The sequence below is a fragment of the Rhodnius prolixus genome, unplaced genomic scaffold (assembly GCF_049639745.1).
Source record: "Rhodnius prolixus isolate KJV_2025 unplaced genomic scaffold, Rpr scaffold_6, whole genome shotgun sequence".
In the NCBI taxonomy this organism is placed as follows: Eukaryota; Metazoa; Arthropoda; class Insecta; order Hemiptera; family Reduviidae; genus Rhodnius; species Rhodnius prolixus.
Genome location: NW_027411634.1, coordinates 9,521,782 through 9,536,809, shown reverse-complemented (window position 1 = coordinate 9,536,809; position 15,028 = coordinate 9,521,782). Strand labels below are relative to the sequence as shown.

Genomic DNA, 15,028 nt, shown 5'->3' with positions numbered 1-15,028 from the left:
TGATAAGCCCTGGAAACGAAGGTTATCGCCAGAGCATGGATCTTAATGGAAGTAATAATTATGTTTGTTTTAAACAAAACTTGGTTATTTTTGTCCTTTTTCCTGTTCTTAAAACGCCAGTGACAAGAAATAACTAAGTTAAGTCTCAGAATTTCTTGTCGATGTTTGCTACTTCCGTATCTACTTGGTAACTGATATTTTTGTTTTCTATTTAATAATTACCTCATTGAAAAGAAAATTGCATCAACATTTACATCAATAAACGGCATACTGGAGTGCCATGGATGAACCTAAAGTTGCTGAACTAAGGACAGGATACAGTGCTCTTTCTCACTTGCTATCAGTCTAAGGGTAATGATTTAAGTAGAGTCGTTCGCATCTCAGCTTCAGCAACCAGCAAAGATCTAGCTATTTTAGTTCTTCGTATAGAGAGCTGCGTTTAAAGTGTCAGCACTTTACCAGGGTCGTTTGAAAAGTCCGTGCAAAAATAAAAACTACTTAATTTTTGGGGATAAACCTTTTTCATTTTTCAACATAGTCTCCTTTTAGGCTTATACACTTCGTCCAACGCTGCTCTAGTTTGTTGATCCCTTCCGAATAATAGGATTTGTCCAAGTCTGAAAAATAGCCATTCGTTTCTGCAATCACCTGCTCGTTTGAATAAAATCTTTTTCCCGCCAGCCATTTCTTCATATTGGGGTCCAATAACGATGAATAATATGCATCTGTAATAGTTTTACCCTTTTCCAGATAGTCGATGAGGATTATTCCTTGCGAATTCCAAAAGACAGTCGCCATAATCTTTCCGGCCGAAGGAACGGTCTTCGCCTTTTTTGGCGCAGATTCCCCCTTGGTAACCCCATTGTTTAGATTGTTCTTTGGTCTCAGGAGTATAGTGATGTATCCATGTTTCATCCACAGTGACGAAACGACGCTTAAAGTTCTGCGGATTCTTCTGGAACAGCTGCAAACCGTCCTTGCAACACTTCACACGATTTCGTTTTTGGTCAAACGTGAGCAATCGCGGCACCCATCTTGCGGATAGCTTTGTCATGTCCAAATGTTGATGCAAAATATTATGTACCCGTTCATTCGAGATGCCCACAGCACTAGCAATCTCACGCACCTTCACTCTTCTGTCATCCATCACCATATCATGGATTTTATCAATGATTTCTGGTGTAGTAACCTCAACAGGGCGTCCAGATCGTTCAGCGTCACTTGTTCCCATATGGCCACTCCGAAAATTTTGAAACCACTTATAAACTGTTCTAATCGAAGGTGCAGAGTCACCATAATGTTTATCAAGCTTCTCTTTAGTCTCCTGAGGCGTTTGCCTTTCATAAAGTAGCGTTTAATCAACACACGAAATTCTTTTTCGTCCATTTTTTGAAAATCACTCGACTTCCTCGATTCAAACGAATGCCAAACACAAAGAAATAGACCGATCTGGCTGAAACTTGGTGTGTGTTCTTCCAAGAGATGCTACTAACTAAACATAACCTTGATACGCGCCAGTGGTGCTATCTCTCTGACTTTGCACGGACTTTTCAAACGACCCTCGTATATAAAAGATAATTTCGCCCACTTTTAAGGACTATGCAGGTTAAGAAGCCTCATTTTGAGTTGTTTTTTTATTCACTCCACTTCATTTGATATTTTATTGGACTGCTTCTATTCGAAACAGTAATCAGCCATGCTCGATAGGTGTTTCGAGGAATGTAAACATTGTCAATTCTTATTTTTATACTTCCAAAACAGTAACTTGTTTGCAAAGGGCTTTCTTTCCTTAATCTGCCTTCTGTCCTTTATATTACTTCCTACAGGACCACAGGATACATCAAATACTTCCTCAATCTTTGACACTTTTCTTCGGGATCCCTTTACTGGTATTTACTGGACATGTTCCTTCAATTTTTGCCGCAACATTTTATACTAAATTTTACTCTAGGACGTAATTATGTGTATTTGATAAACATGTTTCTTCTTTGATTATTCTTAGAGAATTTATGACTTAGAATAAAGTTATTTATTTATTTATTTGAAGTCTCGTGAGAAATCATTTATTCCGTCTTTATTCCGATACCGGGCGGCACCGTGAATCACCCATTAAAACCTCGTCCAAACAGGACCACAAGTTTTGTGTTGGAAATTTGAAAAAAATATTTAAACTGTTTCACGAAATTTTAGACATAAATTGGAGCAAACTCTACAGATTAACTGTAAAGAGTAATCATCAACTATTTTGAAATTAGAGAGCAAAACAAACAGCAGATCATTATTCGTTTAATTTCCCACGTCATACTTCCTTAAAACATCTGTGTACCTAATAACTTAGAAGTTCAGTGAGCAATTATTATGATGAAGACAATGAAATATCTTACCCTATTACGTTCGTACTCCTGTCTAGAAGTTTCAACTATTTGTGCATTTGTCAGGGCAATGCCGACAAACTGAAGATACGTCTCAAACAGCTGTACAAAGAAATCATTAACGTAATCAAGAAGTCCGCAATAAATATCTGTTAAAATTATATAAAATAATGGTAATTTACCTTTTCATCTTTATTTGTAAACTTCCCATCATCACGATCTGGATTTTTATTGATAACTTGAGCAACAGCGATGATCTCATCATGTGCATTTCTCACTGCCATGCATAGCAATGATTCTGTATGGTAGCCCATGATTCTATCCACTTCATCATCAAATCTGGGATCCTGTAAAAGTAAGAAATGTCCTTTTTGATGACTGAATATTTAAATAAAATTTTAAGGAAAAAAAAAAACAAAGTTTGCAAGAATTCTGGTGCAGCCTTTTAAAAGAGTAAATCTGTAGTCTACGGCAGCATTCGCAGCGATCCCTGGCATTAACACAAGTTATAAGGCTATCTGAAGGGATAGAAAGTGTTTGCAGCTACTTAGGGCACATGAAGCTGACCCTAAGTTCATTTCAGTTATGTTATTGTTGGAGAAGACTAGTTAAATGAACCCAAGACTCTACATAGATTAGTTTAAAATGCTAACCGAATTGAAAATAGCAATCAGTCATCAGATAAGACGCAAATGCATTACAAAGAATTGCAACCCAAAAATAAATGCAAGAAGAGAAAAACAATCGATTCTTTCTTCCTCCAATAATTAAATTTATGGTTTTTTAATTCAATGCATACATTATATGCAAAAAATGCATACAAAGAATACAGAAAACAAAAAGCTCACTAACTTGCACATTATTTATATTAAATAGTGCAAAATGGATTTATCATGACAAAATTTATACGATCCTAATTATAGGCCAAGCTTGATTATATGAAAACTTCATTAACCCCTTGAGAATGATTTGGTAACAACCTAATGGATTTAATGATGATTTCCCATGAGTATTAAACTCATTAAACATGGGTTTAATTCACGTTGATGATTCTAGATTTACACGTAATGTAAGAAGATAATCTCTAAAACACGTACAGCTTAAGCTATAAGAAAACTTCTTTTTTATGAGTTTTTTCATTTAATTTTTCTTACGTTACAACAATAAGAGAAAGTACTGCAATAGTTTTTCCAGATCTTCTTAAAAAAAAACGGCTTCAAAAATTTTACCCGAGTACAAGGCTCCATCGTTTCTTTATTGACAGCTTGTACGTCAACATTTGAGGTTAAGTTTTTAAGATATAGGAACCATCTGCGCACAATCTGCGAAAAAAGTGGTAAGGTAATCCCCGATGTTGTTCGGTCAACCACAGGGCCGTAGTAGAAGCAATCGACCACGAGTTTAATGTTACTAATTTTGAGAGAAATCATCTATTACATAAATTTAAGTTACTTTGAATTATTTCATTAAAAGTTGTCAAAGTTAATGAGTTCTAGTATGTTTCACTTCTATTTTTTGTCTAACTTTGTTAAATAAGATTTTGTTATTTTTTTTTAAAAAAAAAAAGAACTTGTTTGTTTTTACCTCAATTTGCTTTCATTCCTTCTAATAATATCTTTCCAATTTAATTTCCCAACAAGTCAACGTTTTCTTTCAAGGATTTCTATTCATTTTCAGTTTTCTTTGTTTCTTTTCTTTTACTTTTTTTTTTAGAAAAGTTTTTCTTTCATTCTAAGGAAAACTTTCCCCAAAAATAAGCGGGGAAATAAAGAGTGTTCTTTATAAAGAAGATAAGACGGAGAATGAAATATTTTACTCTTTTTTTTTGTTTTCTACAATTTATCCAAGAATTTTTTCAGGTGGTAACTTTCTTTCTTTACGAATGAATTTCTTGTTAAAAGTTCCAAATTTTTAAATAAATGGCCTTCATTGTTTAAAAATTAATAATTTCATACAGCCAGAACTTAAATACAAGTGTATATTTATAAAACGTACATCTTGTTTCCTTAAGAATACTATATAATTTACACTTTTATTTCTTGAAAAATGTTATGTTAGTAGAGGGAAAATGGCGGTTCTGGCTCACCTAAATTGTGCCAGATCCAAACACCACCAAATCTGACCGGGAAATCATCGAGTTCAACGAAGCTGTAAGCCATACCCATCAGCACCAATCTACCCCCACCTATCATCGAATTTGACGAGGCTGAAATCCGCACCATCACAAAAAAAAGAAAAGAGGAATCGTTTTAAAAGATAATAACGGCCTTATTTCTAAATTTGGATTTAGAAGTGAACAAGATACCGAAAATCACAGTAAATTTGATGTAGAAAGTTAAATTATCGAAGTTTTCGATCTTAGTTTTGAAACTCATCCAAAATTAAAAACGTTTATATCTCTCTTCCTTCTTTTCGGATTTTATTGAAATCATTACCAAAACATTGAAAATTTAAACTTCTATATCTCTCATTTACTATTACAGGTAGAAAAATGCGATTTATACCAGCTGTACAGAAAACTTTTCACTACATTACGGTGAAGAATTCATGAAAACCTGATATATACGAAGAGAAATATACGGAAACCTTCAAAATATAACCTTCCATATCACAATAACTGCGACTTGAGCAATGCTATTGATACCGTTTATAGAGTTATCATATTCTCTACGATTCCGTAAAGATTTCATTTAAATCCAAAAAGAAGGGAAAGAAATATAAACGTTTGAATTTGGTACAAATTTAAAAACAGAGATCCCTTATAATTACCACAGTAAAACACTGATTATTCGTATGACATTTTGTGCTCTTACACACTTTGTTTTACTGAGTAGTATGCTATAGTTTCCTTGAGTACAGATCCATTAGTTGAGAAGATATTGAGAGTTGAAATTTTTTTGGGTCATGGTTTTGCTGTGAAATGGGGCCCTTATAATTCCCACAGTAAACAACAGATTATTCGTACGACATTTTGTGCTCTTACACACTTTGTTTTACTGAGTAGTATGCTATAGTTTTCTTGAGTACAGATCCATTAGTTGAGAAGATATTGAGGGTTGAAATTTTTTTGGGTCATGGTTTTGCAGTGAAATGGGGCCCTTATAATTCCCACAGTAAACAACAGATTATTCGTATGACATTTTGTGCTCTTACACACTTTGTTTTACTGAGTAGTATGCTATAGTTTTCTTGAGTACAGATCCATTAGTTGAGAAGATATTGAGAGTTGAAATTTTTTTGGGTCATGGTTTTGCTGTGAAATGGGGCCCTTATAATTCCCACAGTAAACAACAGATTATTCGTACGACATTTTGTGCTCTTACACACTTTGTTTTACTGAGTAGTATGCTATAGTTTTCTTGAGTACAGATCCATTAGTTGAGAAGATATTGAGGGTTGAAATTTTTTTGGGTCATGGTTTTGCTGTGAAATGGGGCCCTTATAATTCCCACAGTAAACAACAGATTATTCGTATGACATTTTGTGCTCTTACACACTTTGTTTTACTGAGTAGTATGCTATAGTTTTCTTGAGTACAGATCCATTAGTTGAGAAGATATTGAGAGTTGAAATTTTTTTGGGTCATGGTTTTGCTGTGAAATGGGGCCCTTATAATTCCCACAGTAAACAACAGATTATTCGTATGACATTTTGTGCTCTTACACACTTTGTTTTACTGAGTAGTATGCTATAGTTTCCTTGAGTACAGATCCATTAGTTGAGAAGATATTGAGAGTTGAAATTTTTTTGGGTCATGGTTTTGCTGTGAAATGGGGCCCTTATAATTCCCACAGTAAACAACAGATTATTCGTACGACATTTTGTGCTCTTACAAACTTTGTTTTACTGAGTAGTATGCTATAGTTTTCTTGAGTACAGATCCATTAGTTGAGAAGATATTGAGGGTTGAAATTTTTTTGGGTCATGGTTTTGCTGTGAAATGGGGCCCTTATAATTCCCACAGTAAACAACAGATTATACGTATGACATTTTGTGCTCTTACACACTTTGTTTTACTGAGTAGTATGCTATAGTTTTCTTGAGTACAGATCCATTAGTTGAGAAGATATAGAGGGTTGAAATTTTTTTGGGTCATGGTTTTGCTGTGAAATGGGGCCCTTATAATTCACACAGTAAACAACTGATTATTCGTATGACATTTTGTGCTCTTACACACTTTGTTTTACTGAGTAGTATGCTATAGTTTTCTTGAGTACAGATCCATTACTTGAGAAGATATTGAGAGTTGAAATTTTTTTGGGTCATGGTTTTGCTGTGAAATGGGGCCCTTATAATTCACACAGTAAACAACTGATTATTCGTATGACATTTTGTGCTCTTACACACTTTGTTTTACTGAGTAGTATGCTATAGTTTTCTTGAGTACAGATCCATTAGTTGAGAAAATATTGAGAGTTGAAATTTTTTCGGGTCATGTTTTTGCTGTGAAATGGGGCCCTTATAATTCCCACAGTAAACAACAGATTATTCGTGTGAAATTTTGTGCTCTTACACACCTTGTTTTACTGAATAGTATGCTATAGTTTTCTTGAGTACAGATCCATTAGTTGAGAAGATATTGAGAGTTGAAATTTTTTGGGTCATGGTTTCGCTGTGCAATGGTGCCCTTATAATTCCCACAGTAAACAACAGATTATTCGTATGACATTTTCTGCTCTTACACACTTTGTTTTACTGAGTAGTATGCTATACTTTTCTTGAGTACAGATCCATTAGTTGAGAAGATACTGAGAGTTGAAATTTTTTTGGGTCATGGTTTTGCTGTGAAATGGGGCCCTCATAATTCGCACAGTAAACAATTGAATATTCGTCAGAAAGTTAGTGCCCTTACTCACTCTGTTTTACTGAGTAGTATGCTATAGTTTTCTTGAGTACAGATCCATCAGTTGAGAAGATATTGAGGGTTGAAATTTTTTTGGGTCATGGTTTTGCTGTGAAATGGGGCCCTTATAATTCACACAGTAAACAACTGATTATTCGTATGACATTTTGTGCTCTTACACACATTGTTTTACTGAGTAGTATGCTATAGTTTTCTTGAGTACAGATCCATTAGTTGAGAAGATATTGAGAGTTGAAATTTTTTTGGGTCATGGTTTTGCTGTGAAATGGGGCCCTTATAATTCACACAGTAAACAACAGATTATTCGTATTACATTTTGTGCTCATACACACTTTGTTTTACTGAGTAGTATGCTATAGTTTCCTTGAGTACAGATCCATTAGTTGAGAAGATATTGAGGGTTGAAATTTTTTTGGGTCATGGTTTTGCTGTGAAATGGGGCCCTTATAATTCACACAGTAAACAACTGATTATTCGTATGACATTTTGTGCTCTTACACACTTTGTTTTACTGAGTAGTATGCTATAGTTTTCTTGAGTACAGATCCATTACTTGAGAAGATATTGAGAGTTGAAATTTTTTTGGGTCATGGTTTTGCTGTGAAATGGGGCCCTTATAATTCACACAGTAAACAACTGATTATTCGTATGACATTTTGTGCTCTTACACACTTTGTTTTACTGAGTAGTATGCTATAGTTTTCTTGAGTACAGATCCATTAGTTGAGAAGATATTGAGAGTTGAAATTTTTTCGGGTCATGGTTTTGCTGTGAAATAGGGCCCTTATAATTCCCACAGTAAACAACAGATTATTCGTGTGAAATTTTGTGCTCTTACACACCTTGTTTTACTGAATAGTATGCTATAGTTTTCTTGAGTACAGATCCATTAGTTGAGAAGATATTGAGAGTTGAAATTATTTTGGGTCATGGTTTTGCTGTGAATTGGGGCCCTTTTAATTCCCGCAGTAAACAACAGATTATTCGTATGACATTTTGTGCTCCTACACACTTTGTTTTACTGAGTAGTATGCTATAGTTTTCTTGAGTACAGATCCATTACTTGAGAAGATATTGAGAGTTGAAATTTTTTTGGGTCATGGTTTTGCTGTGAAATGGGGCCCTTATAATTCACACAGTAAACAACTGATTATTCGTATGACATTTTGTGCTCTTACACACTTTGTTTTACTGAGTAGTATGCTATAGTTTTCTTGAGTACAGATCCATTAGTTGAGAAGATATTGAGAGTTGAAATTTTTTCGGGTCATGGTTTTACTGTGAAATAGGGCCCTTATAATTCCCACAGTAAACAACAGATTATTCGTGTGAAATTTTGTGCTCTTACACACCTTGTTTTACTGAATAGTATGCTATAGTTTTCTTGAGTACAGATCCATTAGTTGAGAAGATATTGAGAGTTGAAATTTTTTTGGGTCATGGTTTTGCTGTGAATTGGGGCCCTTTTAATTCCCGCAGTAAACAACAGATTATTCGTATGACATTTTGTGCTCCTACACACTTTGTTTTACTGAGTAGTATGCTATAGTTTTCTTGAGTACAGATCCATTAGTTGAGAAGATATTGGGAGTTGAAATTTTTTGGGTCATGGTTTTGCTGTGCAATGGTGCCCTTATAATTCCCACAGTAAACAACAGATTATTCGTATGACATTTTGTGCTCTTACACACTTTGTTTTACTGAGTAGTATGCTATAGTTTTCTTGAGTACAGATCCATTAGTTGAGAAGATACTGAGAGTTGAAATTTTTTTGGGTCACGGTTTTGCTGTGAAATGGGGCCCTCATAATTCCCACAGTAAACAACAGATTATTCGTGTGAAATTTTGTGCTCTTACACACCTTGTTTTACTGAATAGTATGCTAAAGTTTTCTTGAGTACAGATCCATTAGTTGAGAAGATATTGAGAGTTGAAATTTTTTTGGGTCATGGTTTTGCTGTGAAATGGGGCCCTTATAATTCACACAGTAAACAACAGATTATTCGTATGACATTTTGTGCTCTTACACACTTTGTTTTACTGAGTAGTATGCTATAGTTTTCTTGAGTACAGATCCATTAGTTGAGAAGATATTGAGGGATGAAATTTTTTTGGGTCATGGTTTTGCTGTGAAATAGAGCCCTTATAATTCCCACAGTAAACAACAGATTATTCGTGTGAAATTTTGTGCTCTTACACACCTTGTTTTACTGAGTAGTATGCTATAGTTTTCTTGAGTACAGATCCATTAGTTGAGAAGATATTGAGGGTTGAAATTTTTTTGGGTCATGGTTTTGCTGTGAAATAGAGCCCTTATAATTCCCACAGTAAACAACAGATTATTCGTGTGAAATTTTGTGCTCTTACACACCTTGTTTTACTGAGTAGTATGCTATAGTTTTCTTGAGTACAGATCCATTAGTTGAGAAGATATTGAGGGTTGAAATTTTTTTGGGTCATGGTTTTGCTGTGAAATGGGGCCGTTATAATTCCCACAGTAAACAACAGATTATTCGTACGACATTTTGTGCTCTTACACACTTTGTTTTACTGAGTAGTATGCTATATTTTTCTTGAGTACAGATCCATTAGTTTAGATGATATTGAGGGTTGAAATTTATTTGGGTCATGGTTTTGCTGTGAAATGGGGCCCTTATAATTCCCTCAGTAAACAACTGAATATTCGTATGACATTTTGTGCTCTTACACAATTTGTTTTACTGAGTAGTATGCTATAGTTTCCTTGAGTACAGATCCATTAGTTGAGAGGATATTGAGAGTTGAAATTTTTTTGGGTCATGGTTTTGCGGTGAAATGGGGCCCTTATAATTCCCACAGTAAACAACAGATTATTCGTGTGAAATTTTGTGCTCTTACACACCTTGTTTTACTGAGTAGTATGCTATAGTTTTCTTGAGTACAGATCCATTAGTTGAGAAGATATTGAGGGTTGAAATTTTTTTGGGTCATGGTTTTGCTGTGAAATGGGGCCGTTATAATTCCCACAGTAAACAACAGATTATTCGTACGACATTTTGTGCTCTTACACACTTTGTTTTACTGAGTAGTATGCTATATTTTTCTTGAGTACAGATCCATTAGTTTAGATGATATTGAGGGTTGAAATTTATTTGGGTCATGGTTTTGCTGTGAAATGGGGCCCTTATAATTCCCTCAGTAAACAACTGAATATTCGTATGACATTTTGTGCTCTTACACAATTTGTTTTACTGAGTAGTATGCTATAGTTTCCTTGAGTACAGATCCATTAGTTGAGAGGATATTGAGAGTTGAAATTTTTTTGGGTCATGGTTTTGCGGTGAAATGGGGCCCTTATAATTCCCACAGTAAACAACAGATTATTCGTACGACATTTTGTGCTCTTGCACACTTTGTTTTACTGAGTAGTATGCTATAGTTTTCTTGAGTACAGATCCATTAGTTGAGAAGATATTGAGGGTTGAAATTTTTTTGGGTCATGGTTTTGCTGTGAAATGGGGTTCTTATAATTCCCACAGTAAACAACTGATTATTCGTATGACATTTTGTGCTCTTACAAACTTTGTTTTTCTGAGTAGTATGCTATAGGTTTCTTGAGTACAGATCCATTAGTTGAGAAGATATTGAGGGTTGAAATTTTTTTGGGTCATGGTTTTGCTGTGAAATGGGGCCCTTATAATTCACACAGTAAACAACTGATTATTCGTATGACATTTTGTGCTCTTACAAACTTTGTTTTTCTGAGTAGTATGCTATAGGTTTCTTGAGTACAGATCCATTAGTTGAGAAGATATTGAGGGTTGAAATTTTTTTGGGTCATGGTTTTGCTGTGAAATGGGGCCGTTATAATTCCCACAGTAAACAACAGATTATTCGTACGACATTTTGTGCTCTTACACACTTTGTTTTACTCAGTAGTATGCTATAGTTTTCTTGAGTACAGATCCATTAGTTTAGATGATATTGAGGGTTGAAATTTTTTTGGGTCATGGTTTTGCTGAGAAATGGGGCCCTTATAATTCCCTTAGTAAACAACTGATTATTCGTATGACATTTTGTGCTCTTACACACTTTGTTTTACTGAGTAGTATGCTATAGTTTTCTTGAGTACAGATCCATTAGTTGAGTAGATACTGAGAGTTGAAATTTTTTTGGGTCATGGTTTTGCTGTGAAATGGGGCCCTCATAATTCCCACAGTAAACAACTGAATATTCGTATGAAATTTAGTGCCCTTACTCACTCTGTTTTACTGAGTAGTATGCTATAGTTTTCTTGAGTACAGATCCATTATTTGAGAAGATATTGAGGGTTGTAATTTTTTTGGGTCATGGTTTTGCTGAGAAATGGGGCCCTTATAATGCACACAGTAAACAACTGATTATTCGTATGACATTTTGTGCTCTTACACACATTGTTTTACTGAGTAGTATGCTATAGTTTTCTTGAGTACAGATCCATTAGTTGAGAAGATATTGAGAGTTGAAATTTTTTTGGGTCATGGTTTTGCTGTGAAATGGGGCCGTTATAATTCCCACAGTAAACAACAGATTATTCGTGTGAAATTTTGTGCTCTTACACACCTTGTTTTACTGAATAGTATGCTAAAGTTTTCTTGAGTACAGATCCATTAGTTGAGAAAATATTGAGAGTTGAAATTTTTTTGGGTCATGGTTTTGCTGTGAAATGGGGCCCTTATAATTCACACAGTAAACAACAGATTATTCGTATGACATTTTCTGCTCTTACACACTTTGTTTTACTGAGTAGTATGCTATAGTTTTCTTGAGTACAGATCCTTTAGTTGAGAAGATATTGAGGGATGAAATTTTTTTGGGTCATGGTTTTGCTGTGAAATAGAGCCCTTATAATTCCCACAGTAAACAACAGATTATTCGTGTGAAATTTTGTGCTCTTACACACCTTGTTTTACTGAGTAGTATGCTATAGTTTTCTTGAGTACAGATCCATTAGTTGAGAAGATATTGAGGGTTGAAATTTTTTTGGGTCATGGTTTTGCTGTGAAATGGGGCCGTTATAATTCCCACAGTAAACAACAGATTATTCGTACGACATTTTGTGCTCTTACACACTTTGTTTTACTGAGTAGTATGCTATATTTTTCTTGAGTACAGATCCATTAGTTTAGATGATATTGAGGGTTGAAATTTATTTTTGTCATGGTTTTGCTGTGAAATGGGGCCCTTATAATTCCCTCAGTAAACAACTGAATATTCGTATGACATTTTGTGCTCTTACACAATTTGTTTTACTGAGTAGTATGCTATAGTTTCCTTGAGTACAGATCCATTAGTTGAGAGGATATTGAGAGTTGAAATTTTTTTGGGTCATGGTTTTGCTGTGAAATGGGGCCCTTATAATTCCCACAGTAAACAACAGATTATTCGTACGACATTTTGTGCTCTTGCACACTTTGTTTTACTGAGTAGTATGCTATAGTTTTCTTGAGTACAGATCCATTAGTTGAGAAGATATTGAGGGTTGAAATTTTTTTGGGTCATGGTTTTGCTGTGAAATGGGGTTCTTATAATTCCCACAGTAAACAACTGATTATTCGTATGACATTTTGTGCTCTTACACACTTTGTTTTACTGAGTAGTATGCTATACTTTTCTTGAGTACAGATCCATTAGTTGAGAAGATATTGAGAGTTGAAATTTTTTTGGGTCATGGTTTTGCTGTGAAATGGGGCCCTTATAATTCCCACAGTAAACAATAGATTATTCGTATGACATTTTGTGCTCTCACACACTTTGTTTTACTGAGTAGTATGCTATAGTTTTCTTGAGTACAGATCCATTAGTTGAGAAGATATTGAGAGTTGAAATTTTTTTGGGTCATGGTTTTGCTGTGAAATGGGGCCCTTATAATTCCCACAGTAAACAACTGATTATTCGTATGACATTTTGTGCTCTTACAAACTTTGTTTTTCTGAGTAGTATGCTATAGGTTTCTTGAGTACAGATCCATTAGTTGAGAAGATATTGAGGGTTGAAATTTTTTGGGTCATGGTTTTGCTGTGAAATGGGGCCGTTATAATTCCCACAGTAAACAACAGATTATTCGTACGACATTTTGTGCTCTTACACACTTTGTTTTACTGAGTAGTATGCTATAGTTTTCTTGAGTACAGATCCATTAGTTTAGATGATATTGAGGGTCGAAATTTTTTTGGGTCATGGTTTTGCTGAGAAATGGGGCCCTTATAATTCCCTTAGTAAACAACTGATTATTCGTATGACATTTTGTGCTCTTACACACTTTGTTTTACTGATTAGTATGCTATAGTTTTCTTGAGTACAGATCCATTAGTTCAGATGATATTGAGGGTTGAAATTTTTTTGGGTCATGGTTTTGCTGTGAAATGGGGCCCTTATAATTCCCACAGTAAACAACTGATTATTCGTATGACATTTTGTGCTCTTACAAACTTTGTTTTTCTGAGTAGTATGCTATAGGTTTCTTGAGTACAGATCCATTAGTTGAGAAGATATTGAGGGTTGAAATTTTTTTGGGTCATGGTTTTGCTGTGAAATGGGGCCGTTATAATTCCCACAGTAAACAACAGATTATTCGTACGACATTTTGTGCTCTTACACACTTTGTTTTACTGAGTAGTATGCTATAGTTTTCTTGAGTACAGATCCATTAGTTTAGATGATATTGAGGGTCGAAATTTTTTTGGGTCATGGTTTTGCTGAGAAATGGGGCCCTTATAATTCCCTTAGTAAACAACTGATTATTCGTATGACATTTTGTGCTCTTACACACTTTGTTTTACTGATTAGTATGCTATAGATTCCTTGAGTACAGATCCATTAGTTCAGATGATATTGAGGGTTGAAATTTTTTTGGGTCATGGTTTTGCTGTGAAATTGGGCGCTTATAATTCCCTTAGTAAGCAACTGATTATTCGTATGACATTTTGTGCTCTTACACACTTTGTTTTACTGAGTAGTATGCTATAGTTTCCTTGAGTACAGATCCATTAGTTGAGAAGATATTGAGAGTTGAAATTTTTTTGGGTCATGGTTTTGCTGTGAAATGGGGCCCTTATAATTCCCACAGTAAACAACAGATTATTCGTATGACATTTTGTGCTCTTACACACTTTGTTTTACTGAGTAGAATGCTATAGTTTTCTTGAGTACAGATCCATTAGTTGAGAAGATATTGAGGGATGAAATTTTTTTGGGTCATGGTTTTACTGTGAAATGGGGCCCTTATAATTCCCACAGTAAACAACAGATTATTCGTGTGAAATTTTGTGCTCTTACACACCTTGTTCTACTGGGTAGTATGCTATAGTTTTCTAGAGTACAGATCCATTAGTTGAGAAGATATTGAGAGTTGAAATTTTTTTGGGTCATGGTTTTGCTGCGAAATAAGGGCCCTTATAATTCCCACAGTAAACCACAGATTATTCGTATGACATTTTGTGCTCTTACACACTTTGCTTTACTGAGTAGTATGCTATAGTTTTCTTGAGTACAGATCCATTAGTTGAGAAGATATTGAGAGTTGAAATTTTTTTGGGTAATGGTTTTGCTGTGAAATGGGGCCGTTATAATTCCCACAGTAAACAACTGATTATTCGTATGACATTTTGTGCTCTTACAAACTTTGTTTTACTGAGTAGTATGCTATAGGTTTCTTGAGAACAGATCCATTAGTTAAGAAGATATTGAGGGTTGAAATTTTTTTGGGTCATGGTTTTGCTGTGAAATGGGGCCGTTATAATTCCCACAGTAAACAACAGATTATTCGTACGAC

The 15,028-nt window shown here is 34.7% G+C and overlaps 1 protein-coding gene across 5 annotated transcripts in view; it reads right to left on the bottom strand.

Moving 5' to 3' along the window:
* LOC141460647 (dual 3',5'-cyclic-AMP and -GMP phosphodiesterase 11A-like) overlaps positions 1–15,028 on the bottom strand; it is a 247,818-nt gene that overhangs the window by 59,949 nt on the left and 172,841 nt on the right. For all 5 annotated transcript variants that reach the window (XM_074140854.1, XM_074140853.1, XM_074140852.1 and 2 more), the window contains 2 exons: positions 2,555–2,719; positions 2,385–2,474 (listed from right to left, as the gene is read on the bottom strand). In XM_074140854.1, the coding sequence (XP_073996955.1) occupies positions 2,385–2,474; positions 2,555–2,719 (255 nt within the window). The remainder of the gene's footprint in view (positions 1–2,384; positions 2,475–2,554; positions 2,720–15,028) is intronic.